The sequence below is a fragment of the Alternaria metachromatica genome, assembly GCF_023757995.1.
Source record: "Alternaria metachromatica strain BMP 0045 chromosome Unknown scaffold_1, whole genome shotgun sequence".
Classification (NCBI taxonomy): domain Eukaryota; kingdom Fungi; phylum Ascomycota; class Dothideomycetes; order Pleosporales; family Pleosporaceae; genus Alternaria; species Alternaria metachromatica.
Genome location: NW_026055492.1, coordinates 688,482 through 701,490, shown reverse-complemented (window position 1 = coordinate 701,490; position 13,009 = coordinate 688,482). Strand labels below are relative to the sequence as shown.

Sequence of the window (13,009 nt, the reverse complement as noted above, 5' to 3'; positions counted from 1 at the left end):
TGACACGCACAAAGAAGAAATGTCGGTACGATAGTCAAACAATCTCAAGTAGGAATGCCGCTTGCGGCAGGCACCAGGTCTGTTTGCTTCAGATGGCCTTTGTCCAGTACCCGGCCGTCATGACAAAGACGCCTACAGACTACTGCGCACTCAAATGCCGTCCGGCATCATGGCAAGAGATGTATCGATTTTTCGCTTGGTCAGGTTCAAGAGTCGTTTGAAGCATAGACGTCTTGGTATGTTTGCTACGTGCATGAATGAAGTGTCATCTGCTAATGCGCTCAAGTGAACAAACATTGTCACAGACCAAGACAGGCGCTTCCAGTAGTATTTGGCGTCTGCAAATCGCAACCTTGAGATAGCCCTATCCCCAGATCACATGGATATCTCAGCTTTCGAAAACGTCCCTCCAGTTAGCGAGGAGGAGCCGACACAGCGAGAGATCAACGACAGACGATTAGCTCAAGCGATCCGCTACCTGGATAACGAAGGAGGCGATGACACTGATAGCACTTACATGAATCACGTTGAGAGGATCGACGAGGATCTCCTCCAGCGACTTCCTCCGCAAGAGCGCAACTTCAACGACCAGCTGTATGAGCGCGCGCAAGCTATGATTCGTCAAGCGCGGCTCGAGTTTGAGGAAGAAGCTACGCGAGAAGATTCATCGTCTTCGCTAGGCGGGGATTCTCCTACGTCGATGATCATAGAGGAGGCATCAGAATCCGATACGCCTTCTGCAACGCAAGCTCTTTATCGAAGAGGCGATACACCGGACGAACCTCAGGCCATGCCCCGCAAACAAGTGCCTGCGGCAGAAACAAAGGAACGGCGCGAGGAACGGTTCAAGTACGGTGGCCCGAGCAACGAACCGGAAAAGTGGCACAAGAACTATCCAGCCTCGCTGCCGTTTCCAGAGACTTTTCAGATGGCGCATTGGGAGAGTCTCAAGATTGACTTTGATCTTTCCGAGTCTGGCAAGAAAATGAAGGCAGAAGGCAAGATTGTCGAGACTAACATACCTTTTGATCGCCCTGAATTGGAGCAGTACAAGAACCTCCCGGTATACGAGTCTGGGTCACGCTTCAAGCTTCTGATACCCAGTGCCGAAGTTCAAGAGGAGATCAGCAAGTTGGGAACTCCTGGAAGCCTGGAAGAGGTTGTGGAAGAATTGAACCAATATGATGATAAAGTGCGCGCCGGCAACTATAAATATGCGCCACGAGTCTTCCTGGACAAATTCTCCGCAGGAACTCAAGGTGAGCAATATAGTTTTCTTTTGGATGTGTCTCGCTAACATCAACCTAGTAGATCCTACAACGATCCGCGATGCTGTCAACACGACACCTGTCAAGTCTCGTACCGGTGCTATTGGCCGCAGTATTGATCAGCCACGCCTAGAAGACGAGGATGCGCATGCTATAGGGGACAAAGCTCGTGCGGCACAGTCGGCAGCTCTCATAGCTCGTGAAAAGGTCCGTAAGGCAGAGGAAGCTCTCAACGCAGCAAAGCAGGCGAACCTGGATATACCTACACGAACCCCACAAAGCACTTCACCTGTCGCTAGGAAGCTCAACCGAGAGCGGGCGACATCCCTCGAGCGTAGCCCGAGACGCCAAAGCGGTGTCAGTACTGCAGCTCCCAGTCCTGCATCGCCGACTAAGACTAGTATCCATCCACAGGTGGTCATCCCGAACAAGCCAAATGGTCGTCAGCCAAAGTCTACCCAGGCTTCACCTCCCAAGACGCAGCATACCCCAGGTCAGACCAACGTCGCTACCCCCAAGACCGCCACCAAAAAACAGCCCAAGCGTAAACGCAGTCTCAGCGAACAAAACTACACCCCCGAGACCAAGCGGTCAAAGTCTATCGTCTCTTCCTCACGGAAAAGCAGCAGAACCAAGACGCAAAAGTCTCCAGATAAAGCCGTCCACTTCCAACCCGATGAATCTGGCGACTCCGACGAGCTTTCTGACGACGACCTCGCAAAAGATGTTCAGGAACTCACCACCGTTGTCACGTCCACCAAGACCAAGCCTACCAAAAAGACCACCAAAACCACAGCGGTTACGAAGAAGATGAGCAAAGCGGCTGCAGCAGGTAGAGCGGCGCGCAAAGCGAAGGCGGGGAAAGAGGTTGTTCTTGACGACGAACATGTGATCCAGATGGCGAAGGAGCGGAGGTCGAACTCCCTGGGGAAGGTTGTGAAGGGGGGTACGAGGAGTGGAGCGAAGTATTTGAAGGGGTGAGGTGGTGATACTTGGGGTAGTTACATTGGTGGCTTGGGGCTGGGATGATGAGTTTGATAGAGTTTATTGTGTAATCATTCAATACTAAATTGTTTTTCCCTGCTCTCGAGACAACTCTTTGGGAACTTTGCATTGTTGCGAGGTAGCTTCGTCTGAGTTGTCATCCCCGCAAATGCAGCTCCGAACAATAAGCGGGGCATCACGCTAGGACAAAGACAAGTCCGGCAGCGCACGAAGAAAGAACCGTCTTCCGCCAGCGGTGCCCATGCAGCGCCGATGCAATGGTGAGTAGTCCCAAGTACCCCAGATCTTCAAGCTTGGCAGCCTTCTCACACGATCTAGAACGAATCTGGTGCCTTCCATCCGATTGCATGTGAGTCCTGTCGCAACAAGAAGTCAAAGGTCTTCGCCATCAACCAGCATCGCAACGCATCAACTAACATACTACAGTGCGATCGCGAATTACCGATTTGCTCGCAATGTGTGTCCGCAGGGATTTCGTGTCGGTATCCGCCGCTTAACAAAAGGTGTGAAGAGAGTGGTTTCTTGGAAGCGAAGCTAAGGTTGTACTAGAGGCATCCCATCGGGTTATATATCCTTCGTTGAGCAGCGATTGCTCGAGACCGAGCTTGTCGTGTTGGAGCTCCTTTCCACGATCTACAATTCTCAGGTGCCGATTGAGATGCGACGTCTCTCTGACACAGATCGTCGTGTACTAGCAGAGAATGTGCAGAAGCAGGCCAAGTCGAGCAGGATAGAAGAATGGAAGAACCTCCCTCTCAACACAGACGAGGAACGTCTATCTTGGTGGTCAAGAAGACAAGGTCTTATAAGAAAAGGCATTGAAGCAGGCAGTAGTCACGCATCTCAGGAAAGCCCTGCACAGACGGAACCGTGGGTCATGGAGTCGAGTCCTGTGGTGGCAAACTATGAGGATGTGCGGTCATCAGTCGTAGACGGATCAAACCTCCCATTTGCGCAAGCTACGTGGCAGTTAGCACCAGATGTACTCGGTGTTCCAGAACCCGCGCCAGGTCCTCTTCATCAAGACCAAGACATGTTAGCAATGTCGCCGCGAGGGAATGTAGGAAACGAAGCGTATTCCACAGGCGAAGGCACATCAGAGCCTGTTGCACCTTCGGTGGGCACGTCGCTTGACTCGCGTCCTCCAACTACAGAACAATGGCGTAAATATTTTTGAGATTGTACGAATCTTTGGGATCCTACGTGTATTTTTCACATGTTAAAACGTATTATGAAAACAGCATGTAGCAAGTAAAGCACACATTGACAGTGAATTTGCAACACGAATTTCAGGCCGAGAAACTGACTCGCGTTGCGCTAACGCCATGAGGCTGCCAGGGTTCATAGCTTGTCAGGCGTCATCTTCGTCGCGTCTGTCAGCTCAACCACCTCCAGCCTCTTCTATCTCCATCAGCCACCCACAACTGCAGTGTGTGACCGTCGTCGCGGCGATATCGATTGCAGTACAACTAAAGCTTGATATCCAAGCTTCATGTGTAGTGCATCGTCGAATAGATGATGGCCGAAGCCAATGCGAGGTCCAACAAGCGACAGGCTCTTCATGATGAGTCGGAATCCAACACAGCGGTGCCCGATGTCGGGGCGGTAAGGAAACGTAGAGCATTTCTTCAGACAATGGGCCAGCAGCTTCGGGAATTCGGGAATGAAGGAACGAGCCCTCAGGATCACAGTCGCAGTACATTCGGCACCAGCCCCGGCAGTAACCTCAGGCCTCCGTCCAGCGCAGGAAACATTGCCGCGAACCAGGCATCCGTGCGTCATGTCGATACCCCAGAGAGTGATGCTGCACCCGGAGAAGATGATCAGCTACCCGCAGGTGCCGCCAAGAGTGCTTCAAGATGGCTTTGGAAAGCAGACGAAGTACGCCCGCTTGCACCAGAGAGCGTCACATCAGCTATCGCATTTGATGACCTTCTCGAATGGAGTCAGTCTTACTTCGACCATTGGCATCCCGCCTTTCCGTTTCTTCATGCGCCCTCTTTACTGGATTATTTTCGTCAAATCGTGTCGAGAGGCGTTCGCATCGCATCTCAATCTACAGCAAACGAACTCCAACACATCATACTTCGCTCCATCATGTCAATCTCCATCCACGACCGGCGACAGATGAATCTTACACACAAGCTAGTGCCTACAACACTCGTTTTCCATTCCGTCAACGACGCCATCAGAAGCGTCCAGTTGGTGCTGACTGAAGAGAGCTCGATCCTCTCTTTGCAGGCTCTTGTTAGCGTACAATTGTTCTTGATCACGATGCACAGGTACAACGCGGCGTCGCGTCTGGAAGGTTTGGCCGTTCGAATGGCCTTCCAGTTGAGTTTGCATCGCTGTCCGTTACAGTTATCAGTTCCAAGCAAAGAAGCTGAGCTAAGGAAGCGGCTTTTCTGGTCTGTAATATGCATCGATAGATATATATGCATCCGACTTGGTACGCCGCTCGGCATAAGGTCAGACGAGGCAAATGTCTGCTACCCACACACAGAGCGACACCTACGGGAGCCTGAGGAAGCTGGTATGTTTGTAGCAGATTGGGTTTCAAGGGTTCTCGGCTAACTCATCTCAAGATCGCACCCGTGATGATCGACTAGATTTATTGGACTTTCTAGCTCGCCACGCCGACATCCGCGGATCCATCATGCAAACGCGACACCAATCCATGCTGCATGGTAGCGCCGATGATGTCGATCAAGCCCTGGAAGTGGAGGCAGAGCATACTAAGTGGTGGAATATGGTCGATGAACACTTGTCTAATGACGAGCAGACGCAAACCATATCCAAAGCACATCAAGTCACACTCATCGTCCTTCGCTTCGAGTCAGTGCTTGCTCTCCATCGTTCCGTGTTAGCAACGTCTAAGAAGAACGCTGCATACAACGCTGCGCTGCAACGCTGCATATCAGCCTCGCGCTCCATAATAAACACATTACACAAAGCCCTCAGGGGTTTCGGGGCGTTCGATGGCTCACCCGGTCAACATGGATACGAAAGAACTCCTCTGCTCTGGCCATCATTTACCTGGGCAGTATGGATGAGTACGTTTATTATCCTGTCTGCCGCTGCGGACGGACAGGTTACGCGCGACATCGCATTCAGGCTCTCAGACCGAAGCATTCAGATTCTCAAGCACCTGGCGTTGAGGGGTACGAGTTGGCCAGACGCATGCATAGTCGCTATCCAAAACCTTGTCACACGACTCGATAAGCCATGTAGCCGCGACCTTACGAACACGTCTAGGGACAGCTCGCGGCCGGCAACTCATGCTGCTCGCGACCCCTCCATTGGCATGGATAACTGGCAAGCTCAGAGACAAGTAACAGCAAATCGTTCGGGAAATTACGTGGCCTCAAGACACAATCCAGCGACAGGCACAGTGACGCCAACAGGACAGCTCCAGAGACTTGCCGATCAGCCCCATGCAGTACCATATTCCGCAAACTTCACAACCCAAGGGACAGAGTCAACCCTATCTAACGCCAACGCACAATCTGCCGAGATGCAGAATGCCAACAGTCTAACATTCGACTATCTTGCGGGAGCAGGGAACTTTCTTGGTATTGCACAGCAATATTCAGACAATCCCTTACCCAACGAAGAGATCATGCATCTCTTCAACGGCGAAGACATCAACTACTGGTTCGGCAACGACCCTGCGATGACTGAAAATCCACTTTATCATGAACAAAGCTTTCATTGAGCGTCAAGGGAAATACTAATAATACCAATTACATACAATCAACCCGATTTTGGCGGTGTGACCTTGCCCAGCGAGGCTGACTTGAATGCAGCATGAATCTCCTGCTCTGCGCCGTCTTGTAATGGCAAAAGTCCACTTCGCACTGTCGCGTGCTCCAAGATGCCCCTCGCCACCAGACCATGTTTGAGTGCAACAGTTCCCTCCATGTGCGAGCCACGATGGTAAACGTTCCTAGTGACTGGGAGCAGTCTGTCATGAACAGCTCTTGCACGAGGGTAGTCTCTCGCCTTGCCGGCTTCAATCATCTCAAGCAGCGGTTCGGGCGCGATGTTGCCGTACCCAACAAGCATGCCGTCGACGTCGAAGCATGTGTGTAGCAAGTACTCATCATGACATGTGAGGATAGTAAGGTCGGGGTTTTGCTTCTTGATAATGGGAATCTCGACGTCCCAACGGCGCATGTTGCGGACGCCGTTCTTCATAGCGATGACACCGGGCTGTGCGGAAATCTCGAGTAGCGTGTCCAGGTTGTAGGTAGCCTTGGTGTTGTCGGGATATTGGAACAGGATGAGAGGAAGTCCGGACTTTTCGTACACAGTCTTGTATCTGTCCTGGGGCGCTCCCGGCTGATATCCGAAGCGTAGCCAGCCATGGCTGGGGTACAGAAGACCCGCTTGCGCACCAGCAGCCTTGGCGCGTTGAGCTTCGAGCGCAGCCACCTCAGTGCCCTCTGTGGTGATACCAGCAATGATGGGGATCTTGTTGTCCACAGACTTAACAAAGGCCTTGATGACTTCTACTTGCTCTTCCTGGGTGAGGAAAGTGCCCTCGCCAGCGTGTCCCAGCACGACCAGACCCTTCACGCCTGGAATGCTGCCGAGCCAGGAGCCAAGACGCTGGATGGCTGCGTAGTCGACCGAGCCATCCTTGTTGAATGGAGTGACCGGCGCAGGGACGAGACCTGCGAGGTCGATCTGGGGAGCTTGCTTGACCTCAGGCATGGAACCCATTGTGGTGAGAGAAGTAGTGGGGTTTGGATAGGGAGTAAGAGTTGATTGTAGGAGAGTGGACGAGTTTGATTTGCGTTGGATGGTGCTGAATCTTGGATCGAAAGCTTGCGTTATATGTACTTCGCCCATCCATTACATGGAAATGCCGAGCGGCAAACGTTGGACGATCTCACTGCAGCATACGACTTCGTGCTAGGTCTCGAGCGCATGTTTGGCAGGCGGACTTGAGAGAGTCCGCCAAAACGCCATGATGAATCGCTCCGGTTTGCTCTTTGGAGTCTCGATGGAGTCATGCGAGTAACGGGGACTTGCAATGTTCCGACGTAGTGCCACTGGCATGAGCCGATGTGCCGCTCAGGCGTACCGGACATGTCTTTGTCCGCGCTAGCGTCTTCCAGCCGCAAGCCGCTCTCCACCCAGGACCAGCCGACGATTCTCATGGCCAATTACCTAGTCTTTAACTTGACTCGTAGCGGACGCCGCGGGACGCTCTGGACATTGTCATGTTCCCCATGTTTTTCTCCGCGCCGCAACGTAGAAGTTGGGGTCTGGGGAAAGTCCGGGGTCAAGCTTGCTCATGGACTTTCTGGGGAACGTTCGTCCAGCTGGGGTATATAGAAGGCGCTTCTCTTAGGAGGGTTGGCCTTTCGTGCTGTTCTTCAGGATACTTCAGAATTCTGCACATGACCGAGTCATCAATCCTGCGCTTCTGAAGATCGCCAAACATGGCCAACGCAAACACCGACCGTTACGAAGATACCGAGAAGAATGTGCCCCTGCAAATCGACGATGTCGCAACATCCGAAAAAGACCTCAAGGCGCAAGCTGCGCTCGATGGCGCCGACTACACTGGTGCGATTGCCAAGACAGATCCAGCAGAGATCGCCCTGGTACGCAAGCTCGACATGCGAGTGATGCCAGCGCTCTTCTGCATGTACTTTCTGTACGTCACAAAACCCCTTCGATCTTCACATTGCTAACACTTGTGCTACCCAGCAACAAGCTCGACCAGAATGCGATAGCAAATGCGCGCCTCAACGATCTCGAAGACGACCTTGGTCTAGTCGGAAACCAATACAACACCTGCATATCCATTCTTTACGTTGGCTATCTCTTTGCGCAGATACCCAGTAACATGCTCATGTCTTCCAAAAAAGTGCGGCCTTCGCTCTACATGGCTCTGTGCTGCTCCGTCTGGGGCTGTGTAGCAGCTCTCACAGCTCTAGTCAAAAACTACACTGGACTGGTGCTGGTGCGTTTCTTCCTCGGATTCGTCGAAGCCCCGTTCTATCCAGGCGCTCTATATATCCTAAGCATGTTCTACACGCGCAAGGAAATCGCTACAAGAGTATCTATCCTGTATGCCGGAAACATCTTCGCCGTCTCTTTCGCTGGACTCATTGCCGCGGCTACTTTCGCGACGCTGGACGACAAGCATGGAATGCACGGATGGCAGTGGCTTTTCATAATCGAAGGCATCGTCACAGTCGGCGTGTCTATCATCTGTGTATTCCTACTACCGGATGAGCCGCTCACAACGAAGTGGCTCACACCTGAACAACGTCAACTGGCGCACGATCGTATCCAGCGAGACACCGTTGGACTTGAGCCAAGCAAAGGAGTCAAAGCGGGTTTCATGCAGGCTCTGCGCGACCCAAGACTTTATCTTCTGGTCTTTATGCAGAATATGCATTTGAGCGCTACGTCTTTCAATCAGGTATGTCGCATGAGGCCATGCTTCCTGCAACAACTCTCATGCTACAGCTACTAACAAAACACAGTTCTTCCCTACTGTAGTCAGGTCTCTGGGCTTCAGTACAACCATCACGTTGGTCTTGACTGCTCCGCCGTCGCTCGTTGCCGGCGTGGTCGGCATATGCATCGGCATTTCGTCTGGCAAGTTCAACGATAGAACATGGCACATTACTGTCATGATGGGAATCGCAGTCGTTGGGTTCGCTATCAGTGCTATCACGCTTAACACCGCTGCGCGCTACATCTCTTGCTTCCTCTTCGCTTCCGGTGCGTTGTCCCCCCCATCATCCCCGTCCTTCTTGACACTCCTGTTGTGAGAAATCCTACTAACATTGCGTGTTTCAGGCGTTTATTCGGTCAACTCGGTGATTTTGGGCTGGGTGTCAGGAACGCTCGGCCAAACCACGGAGAAAAAGGCCGTGTCGCTGTCCATAGTCAATGTGGTTTCCATGGCTAGCTTTATCTACACGCCTTACCTGTATCCCGCGAGCGACGGACCCAAGTATGTAATTGCTATGAGTAGCAATGCGGCGTTTGCCGGGGCGTGTATTGCATCGGCCTGGGCGCTGAGGGCGTGGCTCCAGGTGACGAACCGGCGGCTGAAGAGGGATGGTGTCAACGTTTTCTACGCATATTGAGTAGGCTTTTGAGTCTGATCGAACTGTTCATATAGCATCCATGATTATATTGCAAAAGTGTTAAATGAAAGTTCAAAGCAGCAGATCATTACGAAAAGGGTATCACCAACGCCAATCATTAGAACACCGAACAAAAAGCATCAAACATCCCTCTACACCTCCACAATATCCGCATCCCTCTCCAACTCCTCACTCGCATGCTCCCTCCAAAGATGATCCATCAGCGCCTCAATACCCCTACACACGGTATCCGACTTCCTGAACCTCGCGCAAAGCACACATGCAAAGCCCCCACCTTCTCTATGGCTCTTGACAATAAAGCGGTTCTTGATGCGAAACGTTCGCGGTACCGTCTTGCAATGCCCGTGTTCGTCTTTCTTCTTGTAGCCGTCGACGACGAGCTCCCACGCTTTTCCGGGTTGGATGGGGACGTGCGTGCGGCAGAAAGGACACTTGTGGTCGCCGGTGGGTCGGTAGGCGTCGGCAAGGTGGAGACGGGGGTTGTGTTGGAGGTCTTTGGCGTAGATACAAAAGAGCCTCGTGCTGTAGCGTGAAGATGGAGGCTGAGGCTGAGGCTGAGGCTGAGGTGGGGGAGGGGGTGGAGGTATAGGCGTGGGCTTTGATTTGGGCTTCACGATTGGTATCGGTTTGATCAAGACCTCTTTTGACTCGCACGAGGAGCTGGAGCTGCTGTCCATGCGCTTCTTGTGCCGCAGTGGTCTTGAAGGCGGTCGCGGATGGTCTGGTAGTGGAAATGCGCCAGGGACTCTTAAAGGTGCGTCGGGTTGTCGAGGTAATAGCGGTGATGGGAGTGGTGGCAGCATACGTTCGTACTGCATGTTCAACGAAGCGATGGAGGCCGCGCGCGCCGTGCGAGCCGTCTGAATCAGACGTGCAAGGTGCGAGTGCGAAGATGACGGCGCCATATACGTGCTTAGTAGTAGATCCTGCTGGATATTGATGACCGTCTGCTGAAGCTTTATAATCTGAGACTGCAGCTGGGTATGCGTTGTGACTGTTCGACATCAGCACCTGGTGGTGTGAACCTGAATGAGAACATACCATCGCCACGCGCAAACGGCTCGCCTAGCTTCCGATACCCACGTTCGTACTCGGCTCGGATCTGAGAGGAAGAGGTGAATATGAGCTCTTCCTCGCTGTCACTGTAGTCGCCTTTCCTCTTCTCTGAGCCAAACATGGAGTCGCGACGACGCCTATACCATGGCCCCTGAATATGATACTCATCTTCCTCGTCGTCGCTATCTTTCTTGCCAGATCTACGTTTGAGCTTCCGGTATAGATCACTGGCAGAACCGAAAGATTCCGTCAAGGTCCGCACGAGGGAAACCACGACTACAAAGTCTTGGAGTAACCCTTTGGCCTAGGCAAGTTCGATCAGCACCTCGTTTATGCATGCGGTGACTATAACGTAACGTACTGTCTCTACGGCTTTTTCTGCTTCTTCTTTCATGATGCTAGGCTATGGAATATACAATGAATGCGGAGTGTGAAAGGTGACGGTGGGATGCATATTCAAACCTTGCACTACGAGAACTCACCAGCCGGACAGTCATTCTGACAATGTATCACCTCGCCGCAGTTTGCTCAGCTGAAGTTTGTGTTCGCATTTGATGCATCATGAGTACCTTTTTTGTTTTGGTGAGGAGTGGTCTCATGACCGCGCCAGCTCACGTGCCGTTCAACACCAGATGACTTACCCGGGCTTTCTACAAAATACAAACCGAGGTCATCGACACAACCTGTTACATACTGAAATCTTCGATGGTGTATCTTTACTAGACGTTGCGCGATCGCGCTCAATCTCTCAAGACTTCTTCATGTTTGGCTGCGTTAGGTGGTTATCATTACTCGTGATATGCGGATGCGGCACATGCTCGTTGTCGCGTGCGCGTCACGTCTTAGACATTCGCGTCTCGTAAAGTGGCCATGGTATCACTCGTCCACATATACATTTGCTTGTGATCTTTTTGGTGTGGATTTGGAGAAGGATGCAAGGACTCGCTCGTTCGCAGTCGTACTCGACCAGCCTGGCTAGCGATACTCCACGTGGATCCTACCTAGGTCCGGTCATATGTTGGATGAGCCCACTTTGGATGAAGGAGGTTTCGGAATGCCAATCGCGCCCAGGATGCGGTCCAGCAGCCCTGGCTCGTGGCGTAGCATGTTCCACTCGTCTTGATGCTTGACCATCATCGTACCTCCTAACGTTGTACCGTTTAGAGCAACGAAGCCGATCTCGCTGCCGTCATCGCGGTGAAGCATCGTGCCCTCGGCGCGTCTAGGTAGAATGACCACGCCTGCAGTGGTCATGGCGAGGTTATAGCTCATGGGTAGATCGCCGTCGTCGGTGGGGTGCAGGGCGAAGTCGTTCGGGTTCGCGGAGATGAAGGCGTCGACTGCGGCTTTCGCGGCGTCGTACAGACGGTTGTAGACATCGAGTAACTGGGTACCTGAAGGCTCAGAGTCGAATGGGTAGGCAAAGTGCGTAAACGGCAGAGAAGGATGTTGCAGAAATGCGGGATGTTGTTCTTGGATGCGTGTTAGCTACGGGAAAGTGCAGAGTTGTCAGACGCCTACCAGTTGCCTTGGCTGCCGGGCTCGTCAAGATCAAATCTATGAGCAGGCCCCAGTCGCTAGCATTGTTGCTATCGCGCATTCCTTCTACAGGTAGGAACTGCAAGTGTCTGTGGGGCTGAGAGGCGCCGCTGTGGTCCCCGGAGTTGAAGAAGGCGAGGAGACGCTTCTCGTCGCCGCCAGAGTCTGCCTGCCATGCCTTCAAGACGGCGTAGGTCGCCTCCAGATCGTCCTGTTCGAGCACGTGTGTTTGCTTCTTGTTGGGTTTTGTCGCCAGGATGAAGTGCTCGGATATTATGGGGTACTTGTTGAGGACGAGGAAGTGGGTTGGGTTGGCGGCGGGTATGTCGGCCAGGTGGAGGGCTGGTGGGGGGTTCTCGAACGGGTCGATCTTCTGTTTGGACGTCGCATTCTGGAGCTTCGGAATGGGTTTCTTGGCGAGCGACGGGCAGTATCGTAATTGGAACTGCTGGCGTGTGAGCCTGGTGGTGGTGGCAGGGCCGGCATACTCACGGGAATGCCTGCAGATGAGCGGATGATGGCTAGCTCCGTGGGCGAGAACAGCAGATCCGACGATGCCTTTGCAGCCTCGAACTTGCGCTTCGTGATGCTCGGAAGAGCTTCAGATAGCCCGAGAATCATCTTCATTCGTTGTCGCGTATCGATGACAGGTGGGGTGGGTGGCCAGTTCAACCGTTCGAGCTTCCACCGCGAGCTAGCGCCAAAGTCTAGAATCGTTTTCACACCTCAGGACATCTCCTTCACTATCGTCATCACGTTTGTCACACTGGATCTGCTACGACGTGCCACATTCAATTCAAGGGATATTATATCGTCAAGAACCCGCTCAAAAGACCTCCCGAAACGACGTCACGCCACCGCCATGCTTTGCAGCTTCCCCATCTAGGCCATGGAGGCTTCTTACGCCCCCAAGATGTTACTAAGACAAACATATCCACCAACATTACCATCAACATAACAATAGAACAAAGTAGTACAGACAGGGAGTACGACTCCAGAAGT

General features: G+C 52.6%; 7 protein-coding genes across 7 annotated transcripts; 3 read left to right on the top strand and 4 right to left on the bottom strand.

Moving 5' to 3' along the window:
• Positions 1–379: 379 nt before the first annotated feature.
• J4E83_000232 (uncharacterized protein) lies at positions 380–2,249 on the top strand (the record flags this gene model as incomplete). The annotated part of the gene is made up of 2 exons (XM_049327195.1): positions 380–1,259; positions 1,309–2,249. The coding sequence occupies 2 exons, from the start codon at positions 380–382 to the stop codon at positions 2,247–2,249; spliced, it is 1,821 nt and encodes a 606-aa protein (XP_049193340.1).
• A 2,701-nt stretch (positions 2,250–4,950) lies between these two features.
• Positions 4,951–5,988, top strand: J4E83_000231 (uncharacterized protein; the record flags this gene model as incomplete). The annotated part of the gene is made up of 1 exon (XM_049327194.1): positions 4,951–5,988. The coding sequence occupies one exon, from the start codon at positions 4,951–4,953 to the stop codon at positions 5,986–5,988; it is 1,038 nt and encodes a 345-aa protein (XP_049193339.1).
• A 38-nt stretch (positions 5,989–6,026) lies between these two features.
• Positions 6,027–6,998, bottom strand: J4E83_000230 (uncharacterized protein; the record flags this gene model as incomplete). Its single annotated transcript, XM_049327193.1, has 1 exon — positions 6,027–6,998. One exon carries the CDS (start codon positions 6,996–6,998, stop codon positions 6,027–6,029), a length of 972 nt encoding a protein of 323 aa, XP_049193338.1.
• A 725-nt stretch (positions 6,999–7,723) lies between these two features.
• Positions 7,724–9,391, top strand: J4E83_000229 (uncharacterized protein; the record flags this gene model as incomplete). Its single annotated transcript, XM_049327192.1, has 4 exons — positions 7,724–7,941; positions 7,995–8,715; positions 8,780–9,020; positions 9,099–9,391. The coding sequence occupies 4 exons, from the start codon at positions 7,724–7,726 to the stop codon at positions 9,389–9,391; spliced, it is 1,473 nt and encodes a 490-aa protein (XP_049193337.1).
• A 152-nt stretch (positions 9,392–9,543) lies between these two features.
• J4E83_000228 (uncharacterized protein) lies at positions 9,544–10,230 on the bottom strand (the record flags this gene model as incomplete). Its single annotated transcript, XM_049327191.1, has 2 exons — positions 9,544–10,111; positions 10,226–10,230. The coding sequence occupies 2 exons, from the start codon at positions 10,228–10,230 to the stop codon at positions 9,544–9,546; spliced, it is 573 nt and encodes a 190-aa protein (XP_049193336.1).
• Positions 10,231–10,370: 140 nt separating this feature from the next.
• J4E83_000227 (uncharacterized protein) lies at positions 10,371–10,862 on the bottom strand (the record flags this gene model as incomplete). Its single annotated transcript, XM_049327190.1, has 2 exons — positions 10,371–10,772; positions 10,830–10,862. The coding sequence occupies 2 exons, from the start codon at positions 10,860–10,862 to the stop codon at positions 10,371–10,373; spliced, it is 435 nt and encodes a 144-aa protein (XP_049193335.1).
• Positions 10,863–11,479: 617 nt separating this feature from the next.
• Positions 11,480–12,634, bottom strand: J4E83_000226 (uncharacterized protein; the record flags this gene model as incomplete). The annotated part of the gene is made up of 3 exons (XM_049327189.1): positions 11,480–11,940; positions 11,990–12,452; positions 12,500–12,634. The coding sequence occupies 3 exons, from the start codon at positions 12,632–12,634 to the stop codon at positions 11,480–11,482; spliced, it is 1,059 nt and encodes a 352-aa protein (XP_049193334.1).
• Positions 12,635–13,009: the final 375 nt, after the last annotated feature.